The sequence below is a fragment of the Colius striatus genome, chromosome 2 (assembly GCF_028858725.1).
Source record: "Colius striatus isolate bColStr4 chromosome 2, bColStr4.1.hap1, whole genome shotgun sequence".
NCBI classification, from domain to species: Eukaryota; Metazoa; Chordata; class Aves; order Coliiformes; family Coliidae; genus Colius; species Colius striatus.
The window spans coordinates 116,915,058-116,932,328 of record NC_084760.1 but is presented as its reverse complement, the minus strand read 5'-3'; the positions used below and the strand labels follow the sequence as shown (position 1 = coordinate 116,932,328).

Here is a 17,271-nt window from a genome sequence, read left to right as displayed (position 1 = left end):
TGGCAACTTTTTGGGGCTCGTCCAGGAAGCTCTGTATCAACTGCTGAAGGGACCAGAAGAGGTGTCAGTGGGAGGCTGAAGGAAAGTTGTTAAGGAGGAATGTGAACGAAGGGTTTGAAAACAACAAGTCCGCCTTGTAGACCTACACTGGAAAACAGGGTGAATCAGAGCCCTTATGAAGGGTGGCAAGACTGTGAGATTAGCCTGATCCAGCAATAGCTACTTATCATGAAGTGGGACACAGGCACTCGGGTGTCTCAGCACTGGGCAGCCTGGTATGTGGGAGACTTTGTTGCTTCACTCCTCCTCCCACAGTACTTAGTGTAGAGAAGGGGACTGAAGAGATAAGAGGGAGCAGGAAAAGGTGGATGCATGAGGAGAAGGATACTTGTGTGAGGAAGGCACTAGGGGCGTGGACAGAACAGCTCTGCTATGCAAGGTGCACCAAGTTTCACACTGTTTACCCAAGCCTCCCTCAGTAACTCTTTCCCCTGTTTTAAACCACCGGTGCTTCCCCTTCAGCTGACCTTCAGCTTGCTATGGTCAGCCCTTCCATACACCTGGTTTTAAATACAGTGTTATCCAGTCAGCCCTACTTCATCAAACCTACATCTTCTGCTGCTCAGGGATTCCTCTAGCAGTTGCTGTAGCTCTGGGGATACAGATAGGAAGGTCATTCTCTTAGAAACAGAATACTCAGCAGGTCTGTTAAGCTGTAATAATGCGTGTCACAAGATCACCTATATTTCATTTCATTTTACACAGAAGTACAATAAAACACTGAGAAAAGAAAAAGACACCTGAGAAATCAGAGCTCCTTGCATTCCTTTTCAGGTTTAAGACAGTTTTTTGCAGCTAGCCGATGGCCATAGGGGATGATTGGCCTTGAGAAAGTGACATGCCTTAGGCTGTCACTCCTAAGTGACATCAATATTCCTACCTCCTCATTAGTTCAGTTGGGAGTTGCAGAGTCATGAAGGTTCTTCTCAACAGCTTTTGGATTTTAATGCACTCTGGGGCATATATCTACAACTATCAACCTACTGTGTTTGGGAGAGAAGAAATGCAGGCAGTTAATAGTGCAAAAACCTTAGGAGAGCACCAGTTATGCCTTTTGGGCTTTAATAAACGTTAGCAGTGTGAGTCTGGAAGCACATGCACAAATCTTACAAGGACAGGGCATTTGGTAAGATATTTTGGGTTTTTTCAGATTTTACCACTCCCTTAAATGACTTCAGAGGTCAATATTTGTTAAAAAAAGAATTAATTTGCTTGGTTTCTGTAGCTTTTTGTTGTCAGCAAATGGATTTTCTACATGTGTGAGTTGCACCTGTTCTGCTAGAGCCTGTTTAGAAATTAGCTTTGCTTAATCTATGCTTATCCCTTGGATAACTACATTTCAAAGGATTTAAGCTAATTTAGCTTCCAACTATGAAAAATCTAAAAAAAAGAGGAAAAGCTAAAGTATGATAAATGAGGCTTAAATCTGTTTTACACTAGTTTAATGAAGTTAATTTGAAATTACACTTTCTTAATAAATATGTTTTGTATCGATTACTCCAGAGTGCCTGGAAGAAATCTGTTTCAATACTTAGATGATGTTTGATGTTTGGAAATCATAGAGAAATAAGATAATTTCTTATACAGTGATACTTCCAGTTCTAGCCAAATCGATAAATTCGCTGGAGCCATGGGAAAAGATTGATTTGAACAGTTTGTGTGTTGGCTTGATGGTTTTTAAGTAATGATTGCAAAGTGGTTGAAGGTCTGAAATAACCAAGTCCTTTAACACATCAACAAACACGATTCCTACCCCTCAGTCCCAGATTTGGAAAGGATTTTAAATATGTATGAGGAAACTGAAATATTACACTTAAAACCCCCGGACCGCTCTAGAACACGAATAAACACCAATAAGGTATCTGTCAACTAGCAACTTGCTTGCATCTGAAGTAGCTCCATTTTCTTCCAAGACTTAGAGCAAGGTAAATGTAAATCTGATAGGATGAAGTCTCTTCTGACAGAGTGAAAAGTAGTTTTATTTACAATATCTTTAGCAAAATGAAAGTGCTGTGCTGTATTTTTACGACCTTTTTGTGACTCATCCAATCTTTTCTAGACCGTTGCTCTCATTACAAGTTACTGTTATGTTTGCTGTCATCTTTGGTGAAATAAAAAGTAGTTTGGCATCAAAAATAAATTCCCTGCAGCCATGGAATCTTGGCTCACAATTTCTGATTACTTACTTATGCCAATATTGCATGTTTTACATGACATTTATTATTGGTGCCTGGTTCGTTGGAACCGACATAGGCTTTTTTACGGGGCTGGAGATAGGTTGTAAACTGTAGTGCTAACATTAGTCTGTGTTTTAGAATTAGCAGAGAAACAAATGCCTGAGATTTTTTTAAGAAACAAGTGCCTAATGTGAAACTTAGTCTGTATTTGAATGAAAACATCTCTGTACTTACCAGCTTTAGAAAATCAAGTAACTTATTTAGGTGCCTAAATAGGGACATAAACATCTAACCGGTGTAAGAACCCAGGGGGGAAAAAAGCCAAGATTTGTAAAATACTGCTTTATCATTTACATCTTTCACTTCCTGAGCTTAATTTTATTAGTATGAAAATATTTGCCTAGACTATTTAGAGTGTTTTGGAGAGTAAAACAACTGTGAACTGCTATGGTAACAGCAGCAATGGTTTCTTTCACATCTTTCCCTATCTGAAATTATTTGCTATGCATGAAATTGAGAAAAAGTCTCAGGAAATGTTTGTCTCACTTGGTAAAGAGCAACATATTCTTATCAGACAGCTATGGAGTCTTTCCCAGTGTATAGCTTTTGTTAGCATTAGAGATAAAAAATGAATCCGATATTCTCTACAGACAGATACCAAAATCAAAGTGGTGTGAGGCAGACGCATCATTTTAGATGAGACTCTAAACAAAAGGAAGGGGGGCTGTCAAGTTTGGATCTGCTTTTCCAGAGTTAGAAGTTACTCAAACTCATCTCAAATGGAAACACAAATAGACCAAACGTTTTCACATTAATCAGACCAAATAGCTAAGCTTTAATTGGATTTCTTTCATTTCAAGTGCAACCAGTTCGTCAGTTGCATGCATGGTGAAATCACTCCTGTTTTGCAACAGGAAGAGAATGTTAATCACTTGGGTGTAAATATTTCAGTGGCAGCTGAGACCTATCTAAATAGGTTGTGTGATGTATGTTTAGAACAGGGATATTCATAATGGCTGTAAGATGAAGGAGCATTCAAAGGGATGAGCGAGCACTGCAGCTAGTGGAGAAGCAGAGAATGAGATATGATGTGCTGCTGGGAGTCTCTTGCTAACAGCAACTGCTTGAAAGGGAGAGAGGAATGAAGCTGCCATTGGGAATAGTTCATGTCTACCTTATGGGTGACTTGGGAGGCATAGGTTAATGCTTTGGCAAGGAAGGGAAATCGTCACAACCAGGAATGTCTGGAGTCTCTGCAGCTGTAGAATCTGCTACTTTTTAAACGTAGTTGTTTATCTATGCATAGAGTTGAAAAGAGCCAACAGAATAATGCTTTGCATGGCTCTGTATCCTAGTATACTGGAAAAAAGCTTCTTTTGTTCTTCTTGCACTCCATTATTTTGATAGATTTTCTAATGGATAGCTTGCAGGCAGAGCACTGCTGCTCTGTGAAGCATCGAGCACTTTTTCAACTGCACTGTTACTTGGAAGATGTTTACATTCATCAGTTTAAGCCAGAGGAAAATAATGGCAGAAAAAGCAAGAGACAGAGAACTGACTGTTTAAAAAGTGACTAACATTTCTCCTTTTTCCCCCCACTCTGTTTTTTTTTCCTTTTAGCATTACCAGAACCTTTGCATCAGGTAAAACGGAAAAAGTGATCTTTCAGGCGCTTAAGGAATTAGGTCTTCCCAGTGGAAAGGTATTTAGTGGTTTTGAATAACCCTTTTTGAATACTAATAAATTGATGAATCATTCAGATTTGTAACTGTGATCTAACTCATTTGCGTCCCATTAGAGCATACCTATTGTTCATGAGTAACTTACTAATCGCTGCAGGTTGTTTACCGACATGTAATTAAATCTATGACATGGTGGTCCTTAAACATCTCAGATGAGACTTTCCTTCTTTTCTGTAATAGACTCATTCATCTGTACAAAATTCATGAGCACAGAATATGGATGTAATGTTTTATTGCTGCATGCTGTCCTCTCAGGTGCATTTCTGGAAATCTTCTTGATCTTTGCTCCCTTCCGTTGAAGGAAGCTCAGTCCCGCTCTCAGCGGGAGCCCCTGCCAGCAGCCCCAGAGAGGTGATAGCTGCTTACATTTGCAGCTGGCCTTTTCAGCTTTACTCCCTGCCCAGTCTCCCTTAATTCATTTTGGAGACTCCAGCCCTTGGTTCTTGCCCTGACTGCAGCAAACACCCGGTGAGGCTGGTGAGCAGCAGCCCTGCAAACTCAGCCGCTCCTTGTCTCCAGCAGCCGGGGAGAGGGGGTGTAGAAAGAATCACAGGAGACCCCAGCTGTAGCAATGCTTGACAGCTGAGATGAAATTTTTCCTCATTGCTGCAGTTAGCATCTTGTTCATAGGAGGACATGATACTGAACGAGTCAGCCGTGTGTTCCCTCCCCATGGAAGTTTTATGTGTCCCTGTGTGAGATCTGCTTTGCTTTTTACAACCATTGCACCAAGCCTGGGGCTTTTTCCTCGGTGCTCCTTGGCATCACTTTAAGAATCCTGAAGTTTGTACACTATTTTAGACTTTCTGGGATTTGTTTTTAAGCTTCAGAAGAAAAATGAAGCCTATTTTTTAGTTCTGTGTTTATGTAGTATTAATGTTACTATGAGATCAGAATATAAGCACATCAAACAGATCTATGATAAAGATGGATTAAGAACTGTGTTCAGAAAACACAAATGAACCTGGGAAAGCGTATACTAAGTAAGGAGGTAAAACAATTCTCCATTGCTTTTTCTGATATAAGATATGCTCTTGGGAACTAGAGTATGTAAGCTCTCTTTTGATGGATAAATGTACCTTTGCCTTTTGTTGCAGAATGATGAAATTGAGCCTGCAGCATTTACTTATGAGAAATTTTATGAGCTCACCCAAAAGATATGTCCCCGGACTGACATAGAGGACCTCTTTAAGAAGATGTAAGTTCAAATTTAATACAATCTTGCTTCAGACTCATTTAACTGTAATTTTAGTCTATATCTAATAGTGAGAGAACACTATATAAAGATTCTCTAACCTTGAATCCTAGTAACATCAGCAGTATTCTAAGACAAAACTCAAGTCTATCTTTTGCCCCCTTCCTTCCCTCTCAGATTGTTAATGTAAAAGTTGACTATGTAGTTTAGAGCAACTTTTACATGAGTTAGAGGAAGCACCTGGAACTGGTTTTTTGCGCATTGGCTTTACTAACTATTGTAATTTTAACTTGCTCCTTTAGGTGATTAACACAGTATGTGAACTAATTAACTTAAATGAGAAATTTGAAGTTTAGAAACTTTCCTCACTCAGTTTATTCTCAGCCGGAGGACTTGCGTGTTGTTGTATGAAGTCACGTTGCTTAAGTTGTAGGAAGTACGGGAGAAGTACTGTGCCAAGCATAGACAGTTAATATGTTTTGTGTGCCTGTTCATTTTGAGATTATAGAGCTACCTCAGGTAGAAAAGTAGGTGGTTTTAAAATTATCAGCAATGTCAGGATGTAAATCATACCTAATGTAGCATCGTATATGCAAACTTACACTCTCTAATAAATTTCTTTTCAGCAATGGAGACAAAACTGATTATTTAACGGTAGACCAATTAGTGAGCTTTCTAAATGAAGTAAGCTTTTTCATACATTAACTACCATACAAGTCTGTCTGCAGTGGCTTGCTTCTTCCAATCTTTCCATTGCATGAATCATGCTGTTATTTGCTATGCTTTTGATCCGCTGATCTTTCCATTATGGTGACATCCAGGTGCAAAAATCAGCTCCTGACTTGAACGTTGTCGTGCTTTCTACATGTTGGCTTTGCAGATTGCATCTGTTGATTACTCGCTGTTGTGTTATGTTGTGTGTTTATATATGTTTCATACGTTTTATACTGTTATATTCAATGTGGTTTCAACTAAAACACACCTAGTATTTTATTGTAAGCAATTACTTTACCTGTAGGCCACGGCTAAATATATCTGATGATTCTTCTGAGTAACAGAAAAAATGAAGTAGGCTTTTATAAACAGTGGTTTGATTCTTCTCAACAGTATTATCTCAATCTGTTACAAATCTAAGAGCTAAAAGGATGTTTTAAGAGTTTGTATATTATTTTCAAATTACTATGTGAGCAGAAGAAGAGGAAATATTTTTATTGCTGCATTTCCAGAATACAGTTGTTGGCAAGAGCACTATTTCTTAAAAACATCATAAGTGTGCGAAGTAGTTCAATAAACAGTGTGGGGTTGGGGCTTTTTTCTCTTCCTAAAATACAGTAAGTTATAGAAGACTGACTCATTCAGAACTACAACACTAAATGCACCGTGTAGATTTGACAAGAACATACCCATGGAAAATAGACACGTTCTACTTGCTTTTGTACCCGTAGTTTTGTGTCAGGGATAGCTGCTTTACCCATCTGCATGATTTTATAGCTACTGGGTGCATTATCAGAAATCTCTCCATCTAAAATTTCCTTCACTAGTTGTAAACATTTTCAATATATTCCTTTGTCTGTCTGATACTGCTGTGTGAAGATTCAAGTAATAAACTCCCCGTATATCAAATTCAGAGTATCATTTTCTTTTCCAGTAGTCAATACATATCTTACTCTTCACCAAACCTGAGTTACGTGAGGAAAGAGTATTCAAAAAGAAATGATAGTGAAAGAATGAATAGCTTCAGTACTAATGGGTACATACTTGGGGCCTCAGTTAATATCCACATCGTTCTCTCTATTAGCAAATTGGAGCACACACTTAATCTTACTGCTGTGAGATATTCTTTTGTCATAGCTATTTACAAAGTTCACTATCTAATTGTTTGCAGTGCTGGGGTCATAGCTAAAGCACAATACTTCTGCTTCTGCATTGATGAGAGAAAGGACAGTGTGATTTAAGTTATAAATGATCCAGTTAAAATACTTCAGCGCTCCATTCAGTTCTAGTGAAAGTTACACTTCGCTGCTTGAAGCACGCAACCCTGTCCCTTCCATGAACCGTACTAGCTTCTGATTAGGGTTTTTTGTTTGTTTAAATCCTCATTTGTTAGCAAATTACTGGTTTGTCATGATTTTGAAATTGTTCTCTGTAATTGTTTCAGTTTAAAGTGTGCTTCCTTGAAGCCCAAATGTCTGAAGAGCTGCTAGCGATTGTGAGAATTTCCTGGCTGTCTTCAGTAACTGATTCAAAAAATCAAATTGGAATTGTTGTGCTCTTGGTGGTGTATTGTTTTAGTCGTTCTTTTGGCAGAACTGGAAGCCTTACATTATGGGCAATATTGGAGAAAGATGCATCTTGTTGACCACATTCTTATCAACACCTTAGTTGGTAACTAGAGCTCGGAACAATTAGTCAAGTGATTTTATAGAGCGAGTCGTTGATTCTGGTGACTGAAACTAACACCTTTGGCTCTGTGCTGGAGGTCTTTGGTCACCAAATAGAGTTTAAATTTTTGGACATGATTTGAAAGGCACCAAATAACCCAGAATCACACTCCTGAACTTATAATTTCTATCCACTTGACGGCTGGCCAACACTGCAATTAGCAGTGGGGTTTTAATGCTGGAAAGTATAAAAAGATGATTATCATTATATAGGAGAGGGGAGTTACTTGGCAGAGTAATTCTTCCTTAGAGTCTTTAACCTAAATTATTTGGAATTCAATAACCTCCAAGGCACGCTACAGAAACTTAGTGTTACGGGTTTCTAAGGGAGCATGAGGATACATTGCTGGGTATGAGTGGAGAGTGACCCGCTTCCCTGGAGTTGCTGCAAACTGCTGTCTCTGTTTGACTTGTAAATGCTGCTGCCTGACAGCTGATTTAGTTCTGTATCAATAGTAAAGCCTCTGGGAATTTAATTATTGTCAGTATTGTATTTTGTCTAGGTCTGCTTTTTTTTAAGTCAAATTTTTGAAACTAAAAATGTAGCAGAAAAAGAACTGAGATCACTGCTATTGAGATTTGCTCCTGCCATTCATTTGCAGCAATAAATTAATAAGGCAAGTAACTGTCAAAATGCAAATTCAGTTGTCTGATCAGGACTCATCTCTTCTTCTGGGAAGGAGGTATGAGTTGATCCTTCTCTATCTCCTTCATTCCCACTCTCTTCTTTCTTGTTTCCTCGCTCTTCTTCCCTCCCTTCCACTCGCTTGCTCTTCCTCCTTCCTACTCACTCGGTCTGTTTTTCATCTCCACAAAAGGACATCCTTCTTACTGCTTCACAAGACAAATTCAAGTCTGGCACATGAAAATCTGCTGTGCCTCCTCAGTTTGTATCCACTCAAAAGGAGACTGGAGGCCAGGTTGGGGAGGCTAAACAATCGCAGAACCATCCAGGCAGTCTTTCTCCCCATGCTTTTAGATGATTCACCCTCATATCATTAAGAATATCTAGTGTAAGGGTGTCTTGTTTAAGATGGTAACTAGAACAATCAAATGTAACTTTGTTGGATATACACAATTAGTCCTGGGGCTTGCAGTCTTTGTAGATGAAACTTCATGCTTTTAGCTTTGGTCAGCCTTTGTGTTACAACTTTCCTGTGCCAACAAGCTCAGTAGTGCAGAAGGTTCCCCAAGAGACACCAGTAAGCATTTTTCCTTTGTAAGTAAGTCTTCATCAATTGCCCATTTTGCCTTGTTTTTTTTTTAACTAAGTAAATGTGAAGAGGTGCTTTTGTTGAAACAATAAACTGCTAAGGAGCGATGATCATTGCTAGAAGAATATTTTCCTCTCAACTCCCTCTGACAACTCTGGGACTTTCTCAAGAGGAGGCTTTTTACTTTATCCCGTTTATTTCCTTCTGTTTGCTTATAACTAACTGTAGAAGAAAGAGAATGGGGAAGAACACTTTTCTTGAGTTAAGAAACTTCTCATAACAATTGTTTTGAAGTGATGTGTTGTCACTAATGGTATGAAGCTTGTCATTTGTCACAGTAGACCGTACCGTTGCATGTTAGTGTTGTGTTGCTGTTGTGGGCTGCTTAGCAAGTTATATCCTGCATCCATCTGCTCTCATATCGTATTTCGTCTGAATGTTACTTAGATATGCAGACAGCTGATCCTGTAGAGAATGAAACTGCTGTATTTTAGATGCTGCAGACTGTCCATAGCATTACTTGGAAGAGATCTCCTCCCTAATTGCATGATTCAATTGGCATTGGTTGTAATTTCTTGGAAATAATCAGGGACACGCACCAATGCATTGGTTGTAAGAAGAGAGATCCAATGCTTATTTTTGATTGGATATTGGGGTTTTTTCCATGAAAAAAAAAATACCACAAAGTTCACACATAAGGAATTACAGCACATGCTGATGGTGCTGTACCAAGCCATAGCGACATCATCCTGTCCACCCCAAATTATTGATGACCAGTATGGGGGTGGCCTGTTACATTTCTGAATTCTGCAAAAACTAAAGCTTGAAAACTGTGCACTTACTGGGGTAAAAAAATGTCTTTTCACAGTCATATTTATTTCTTTGTTTCATTGCATCTGCTTCCACGCCACTACTCCATTGAATTCTGGTTTTCATTTTGTTTTAATGGAGAATCAGGCACACAGTGTGCAGCTCTAATCCAGCATGGAGGAAAACAAAAGTTAGGTAGCACTCTATTAAGTGAAAACTTAAAAACTCAGAGTTTTAGTAATGTGTTAGAAACCACTGCTAAATTGTATGATGTGTCTTATGAAATCCTAACATTGTAAATGACTGTGACTCCAAGAGATGATGCTGTGAGGCTCTTCTAAATTGTACATAGTCCTCCGAGAACCTACTGTGATTGTTTAATAGTTCATAACACGTTTCCACGATTCACAAGTAACCATCACTAGTTGCATATTTCTAAACTTGGCCTTCAAATTCTACATTTATAGTTTAGCTTGATTTTACTTTTCATTTTTACTGTAGCTGTAGGCCTTGCTGAAGGAATGCATTTTGGCAGAGGTGATTACAATGCCATCGATCACGTCTGTCAGTTTACGTGAGCTACAAAAAAGATTAGGAAGGGAGAGAATTTAGGTGCTTAGATTTAGTTATTTTTTAATATTTCATTTGCACATCCACCACGTGCAGTCATTATTTTCATGAACAAGCAAAAGAATAGTTACATGATTGCACTGGGTTGTTTCTTTAAAACGTTTTTATAATCAAACCACCTAGGTTTCTTATGAAAGATAAGGTTAATTTTCTGTCTAAAGCTAAAATTATTGTGCAGTAGTCTGTAAGTTTTAGGGCTCTTTTTTGTTTGTTTTTTTTTTTTAAATGTCCACTTCTTTCTTTCTCATCTGCAGTAATGAAATGCTCTTGGATGATAAGCATGCACTGTATTGTTTTGCTGAATTCTGTTGTTTTCTAACCTTAGCATCAACGAGATCCTCGGCTCAATGAAATTTTGTTTCCCTTTTATGACACAAAAAGAGCAATGCAGATAATTGAGACATATGAGCCAGATGAAGACTTGAAGAGTAAAGGTAAATGTGGGATGGAATTCAGTATTCACTGGTTTTAGGCGTCTGGGGAGTTTGTTCTGAAGCATCCAGGCTGTGAAAGTTATAGTCCTTGTGCTCAGGGGAGAAGCAGTTCTGTGGCCACCCAGTGAGCCAGGTCAGGAAACTGATCTGCTGAAAGATATCTCCAAAACCAATGGGTTTTTTTGAAGGATTGTTTCCCTCCTTCAGGTGACAATGTGGCTACAAAGACAGAGGTCCTGACACAAAATGAGAGTGGCTAAGTTTGAGTAAACTGGGAACGACGTGAAGACTCTTAGCAGCAAGGCAATGTGCTTGTGACTGTGATCAAGGTCTCAGAGAGACTACAAAGCTATACAAATACTGTGTAAAAGTGAAATATCAATTACCATCTGCACCATTGGATATCCTTCCACCTTCTTCCAATATAATCTATATAGTATTTGAGAGCAGCAGCTTAGCTTAGAACAGAGTATTTTACCTGGGTGAAAAATGTTCTGTCTGAGCAAGAAGACTGCAGGTTGTGTCTCCAAGCCATTCTTGGATTGCTCATGTCCTGAGCTGCTTTGAGTGTTGAAGGTGTCAGTGGTTGAACTTAACTCCCAGTTCTTATATATTTTGCTGAAACAGCTGTTTTGGGACCAAGAGAAATTAAAACTGTTGGTGTCTCCATCTGTCCTCCCTGGCCTTTTGCTGGAAGTTACTGTCATACAGAACATACAGGAGGAGACTGCAGCCTTACAAAGCCTACAGACCTTGAGGCAAACAAGATGACACTTCCACTAGACATTTAGACTAATCTATCAAGCTAGCACTGGAGAAGCTGAATAGCTTCCCTGTATCCACTAGCTCTGCCTCTGTTGATGAAAGATATGCAAAGCAGGCAGCTGAAGGAGGCAATATCTTCACAGAAGCATTTAGGTTGGAAAGACCTTTGGAACTGCTTCAGTAGAGTCCGAGGCAGGTCTCACTCAGTGCTGCAGCCTTGTTGGGTGCCCTGTGTGCCTCGATGTTGCTTTATGATCACAGGAGCTGACACCAACAATGCCTTCCGTAGCAACACCCACCTCTCTCACTTTTTTGGGCCACTGGTTGGAAAGAGTTTACAGTTGTCTACCTCATCTATAAACTTAAAGAATCCTTCTTTAGGTGGAGATGTAGCTTTTGCCATTCCATGTAGTACTTGAGTCCTTTGACCAAACCACTAGAGCAAGAGCTTGTACTGAATATGCTACTCCAGACACTGCATTGTACACTGGGTTAATAGACTGCCCCTTTAGTTCTGTGAAAACATGGACTTTCCAGGAGTCACCTGGGAGAGAAGGAGGTATTTCTCTTGTCTAGGACTCATTTGTAAATGTTAGGAGAGTTTTCCACTCTCAAGCAGTGTAGCTTATTTTTCTTCCTCTCTACATGAAGTAGGATTCTCCAAGTGTTAATTACTTGATTTTAGTCAACTCTGTCCTTTGAAAATTTTTCTTAAAGACACTTATCTGTGATTCCTCTTGGTTTCAGTGTATCTCATGTACTTACCAAAATGAGGGAGGTAGACTAACACAGCTGCCGCCTGTTTAGGATGGAAGATAGAAAAGCATGGTTTTTGAAGGTGGGAATTAATCTAGAACTGGAAAACAATGTTCAGTAATTCACAAAGAAGATGACTTTGCAAGGACCAAGCTGGAGCAAGGGAATGGTGTTGGCTCATTCTTCTTGCTGATAATTGAATCTGGGCTAGTTATTTAGTTTCTTTCTTGGATTTGTATTTTCATCAGGTTTTCTATAAATGTGATAAGCCTCCTGCAGGGATAGGGCTATTGAGTGGAACAACAGAACAATAGCAGTGTCTTCTTACAGTGTTCCTCCACTGATCAGCTTCACTGATGTTGATTTTATCCCAGTGCAATCAGTACAATAGAGAGGTGATTTCCTATGACATATTGAAGCTTGGCATGTAAAGGAGACAAGAGTTTATCTCATCAGTGGCTGTTCTCTGCGGTCCCTTTCCCTTTCTTCACTTTGCTGTTGAGCAAAATAATTAAGCTCAACACTGTTTTTTTGCTAAATCACATAGTTTAAGAAGCAAGGCTGATGTCCAAGGCAGTAGCAATAAGCAACTGACTCTTTCTCTGCTGTAGTTCAGTAACAGAAGGAGCAAGTAGAGCTGAACAAGTTTGTGCTGTGCAGTTCAGTAACCAGAGTCTCCTCAGGAACAATACAAAAGCACATTCTTCCACCTGGGCAGTGCATTCTAAGATACAACTCCAATCTGTTGAGCACATAAAGCTCTGTTAAGTTGCTGAAGTTGCAGGTGTTCTGGGCAAAGCCTGCTCAGTTACGACCTTTTTCTACCAGATGCACTAGAAGTGTGTAACACCTGAAATATTTTATGCTGTTGCTTTTAAGTTCTCGGCAATCAACTAAATGAAATAATTCTTCAAAATGAATATTCATTTTCTTCCTCTTTCTTTCCAAAACTCAGAATTAGCTGAGGGGATTTGAATAAGACATTCCAGAACAATTCACCTCTGGCTGACACCAACACAGAAAACTTAAGCCCCAGAAGAGGGTTTTTTTCTGTATAAGAGAAATGTAGTCTTAAACAAATTAAAAATCAGACTGCTGCAGCCTGTGTCTTAACAATAGCTGAGTGTTAATACATGACTTTAGGGAAAGCAATCTCCAAACTGATGCCAGATAACTATTCTCTGCAGGGACTCTTTGTGAGTAATCCCTTCTTATGTAGCCCAGATCGTTTTTCAGTCTCTTAGCCACTTTAAAACTGATATTCCTATACTGATTATTTTTGGTTTTCATTCAAATTTATCCCTTGATCTATATTTTTTACACTTTATGAGGTATGTAGTAGCATAGAAGTAAGAGAAAGGTGTTACGATGAATTCTATCCTCTACATTACTGTGCATCCAGGTTCATGGTACAAAATGGCTTATTTTTCGTTATCAAGAAGGAAACCTGTATTTTAAATAGTAACCTTGAAGGTATCTTAGATTTTCCTAATGCTCTGCAAATGAACACATGGCAGATTTTGTACCAGGAACACAGTTTCTGCTCAGCTTGGAGCACTGGAAGGGGAGAGCTTCTGTTTACCTGCAGCTCTGTGTGCTAGGATTCTTACTATGGGAGACAGGTTGATTCCTGCCCACTACATATTTCCAGTGTTAATTTACCATTCTTTCTCTTTCCTTCTAGGTGTCATATCAAGTGATGGATTTTGCAGATACTTGATGTCAGATGAAAATGCTCCAGTTTTTCTAGACCGTTTGGAATTATATCAAGAAATGGACCATCCTTTGGCTCATTATTTCATCAGTTCCTCTCACAATACATATTTAACAGGCAGGCAGTTTGGTGGCAAGTCTTCAGTGGAGATGTACAGACAAGTGCTTTTGGCTGGATGCAGGTTGGAAGCAGGAGATAACAGCCTTTAATACTTGTGAATCTAATACTTTAAACCTACATAATACATCTTAATGGTGATACATTGCATAATTGAATGTGGAAATATATTAGTGCAGTGTATGAAAAAATATGCATTTGAGACACTTTTCTTCCTGATAGAAGAAGTTTAAAGACAGTGGAATGTAGAAATTTACAGCAGGAGGCAGTTTGTGAGAAAGGTAACAGAAGTTTGGCCTTAAAATGACAGCTGAAGAATTTGAGAGAACTTTCTGCTTTGTAATTAAGAAGTTTATATGTAAATGAGGATCAGTTGAGGATTTCCTGCTTAATTTCTTGACATGATAAAGTGTGTCACAGTTAACTGAGTAAGACAATAAATGAGAAGAGTGTCACTGTGCTAAAAGCATGTTTGTTCAGGTGTAAATGTGTTGACCCACACATAAGGTAGTATACCTAAAGTTTAAAAAGAAGTCTGAAGTTACAGTGCAGCTTAAAAGGAGTTTAGTAATGCCCAAACCCACTTTGTAACTTACTGCTCTGAGCACCACTGCTCAGAATGTGTGTCGAGCAGCTCACCTGTACTGAAACACTAAGGAAGCTGACATCATTCTGCTCTGCATCTTTAGGTGTGTCGAGCTGGACTGTTGGGATGGCAAAGGTGAAGACCAGGAACCGATAATAACGCACGGAAAAGCAATGTGTACAGATATTCTTTTCAAGGTAAGTGCCTGACCTCTATGCCTGACCATAAGCCCCAGTTGAAGCCTTGGACAAGAACCCTTAGGGGGCACCCTTCCCTCCTCAGCACCCTGATACTGCTTCCAGACAGACTGACAGAGGGCACAGGCATGGTTTCTTGTCCTTGGATCTTAGGGCTCGTTTCTGACTCGCATCGTACACCCCTCGTGTTACGTCTGTCTGCCTTTCCAGAGAAGCTGCAGGAAGTAGGCTTACATCATTTCCCCCTATACTTTCACATGCTGTGGCTCTCTGCAGCACTGCCGAGGAGCAGAAATGCTCCCTGGTGAGAGAAGACGAAGAGCAGCTGCAGGGATAGCTGGGTTCTGGTTGAAGCTGCCATCGCTGCTGCAGATGCAGTGAGGCACCTGTTGGGCACCGAGTCCGGGTTGTTGAGGGGAAGCAGAAGAGAAGGAGCACACAGCTTGTTCTAGTTCTGGCTTCACTGGGCACGTTTGAGACAGCTCTGTGTTTCTCAGAGTGGGGTAAAGAACAAAAAATATTCTTTCATTATGACTGTAATTTGATCTGTTCTAATTTGAATCCTATTATTACATTTTAAAGGACGTAATTCAAGCCATTAAGGAAACAGCATTTGTTACATCAGAGTATCCTGTCATTCTTTCATTTGAAAATCACTGCAGGTATATAGTGCACATTTTTATTCCTTTTTTTCTAGTGCTGTGTGTGAGAGAGATGTGGTACAGCTGGAAAGTGCTGTCATTTGAGCGTGCTTGAAAACCGTACAGGGATATGCAGGGAAACTGAGTGTCACTTGGAAGACTGGACTTGAATATCCCAGTCAGTCTTTAGCTAGATGAATAATAGCAATATTTTTATCTGTGGTAAAGCAGTGAAATATATTTGGATGTTCCATTGACAGTGAGGGATTCGGTAATGTACTATTTTTTTAATTCATCTATGTCAGATAATAGACTTTTATTGACAGTGTAATTACAGTAAAGTAATGCTTCTCAGTTGAGAAGGATACAATTTGGGGTGTCTAAGTTACTTAGGATTGTTCTGTTTTGCAGTTTAAAAATTAACCAACATCATCTTTTCCAGCAAATATCAACAGTACAAGATGTCAAAATACTGTGAAGATCTTTTTGGAGATCTCCTGTTGAAGCAGCCTCTAGAAACACATCCAGTAAGTTATATTCTGACACTTTTTTTCTCTGTGTGTTGGCTGTATTTAAAAGAGATTAGAAAGTGGGATCATATCACCTATAGTGGTATTCACTGCCAGTCCTGTGCTTTGAAAAATGACTAGTGGTTTTGGATGCCTATGCTTTTTGGTACAAACTTGTCCTTATCTGTTTTGTTTAATCTCTTCTGTACAGGGCTGTGTTGAGCAGCCTGGGGAAATCCATCCTCTTGATGTATGATGCAGTTTCAGCACCTACATAAAATACACCACATACACTTTATTTGCAGGTCATATATAACTGAAATTTCCAGTCACTGTTGAAAACCTATTGATTATAACTTGCATGGTCTCAGCTGAGGAAGCCTCTTCTTGCAGCTGCACTTTGCATGCTTCATGCTCCAGAACAGATCCCGTCTAGGTGGCCCCCAACTACTGCATTAAGAATTAAATTAAGCACAAAAAGTCCCCTGCAGTCTCATTTGGACTATCAAGTGCACTGTAACCTGCATTCACTTCACTCCTCTGCATGGCAGGAGATAATAACAGCCACTCCTTCACAAACACAGTATTTGAGACTTTAAGAGCTTGCTACCCAGTGCTTGCAGTTACACCTCCAGGTCTTCCTTACTCTCCTGAGCATCATGCTTACTGTCCTCCAGCAGCCACCCAAAACCTGCAGATGCTCTTTAGCACTGTGGAGGACCACAGCAAAAAGACTCTGCCTTACCTTTCAACTTCAATCCACGTGACCCAGAAAAAGGGCCTCCTGGTGTTATCACCAGTACAGCTTTTCTCGGCTTTCCTTGCATGTTGCAGGGACAGCAGTGCACAAGGCTGGGTAACTCTCAGGCTGTTGCCCTGAAGAGTGCATCCCAACTCAGTCTGTAGTGTTCCCCTGTAATGTATGTAGCACCTTGCCACATTCCTCACATAGGAGACAGCTTCCAGCAGCTTTTGGGGAAGCATAAAATAGAGATGGCCAAAGGCTGCTCTGCTATTACCTCAGGGCCCAGTATTTCATCTCAGCTGCCCATACTCTGTAGCACTACTGATCCTTCTGCATTTTGTGTCTATTCCTCCTCGTGGATGAATTCAGTCCTCAGCTGCTCACAAAGCAAACGTTACAGAAGTGGCAGGAGGAGCTTGAAACGTTCTTGGTTTCCTCACGGAGGAGAGGAGGTTTAAGAGACATGGCACTGGCTGAAGCAGATTTGGGTTTAAGTAAAAGCAAATACTTCTCTGTATGGGCATCCAGCTATATACCC

General features: G+C 39.7%; 1 protein-coding gene across 3 annotated transcripts in view; it reads left to right on the top strand.

Annotated features, from left to right (window-relative positions):
• The window catches only part of PLCB4 (phospholipase C beta 4), a 194,502-nt gene that overhangs the window by 121,360 nt on the left and 55,871 nt on the right, over window positions 1–17,271 (top strand). For all 3 annotated transcript variants that reach the window (XM_061989252.1, XM_061989253.1, XM_061989251.1), the window contains 8 exons: window positions 3,858–3,939; window positions 5,077–5,177; window positions 5,801–5,858; window positions 10,595–10,703; window positions 13,909–14,119; window positions 14,745–14,838; window positions 15,421–15,500; window positions 15,922–16,006. In XM_061989252.1, the coding sequence (XP_061845236.1) occupies window positions 3,858–3,939; window positions 5,077–5,177; window positions 5,801–5,858; window positions 10,595–10,703; window positions 13,909–14,119; window positions 14,745–14,838; window positions 15,421–15,500; window positions 15,922–16,006 (820 nt within the window). The remainder of the gene's footprint in view (window positions 1–3,857; window positions 3,940–5,076; window positions 5,178–5,800; window positions 5,859–10,594; window positions 10,704–13,908; window positions 14,120–14,744; window positions 14,839–15,420; window positions 15,501–15,921; window positions 16,007–17,271) is intronic.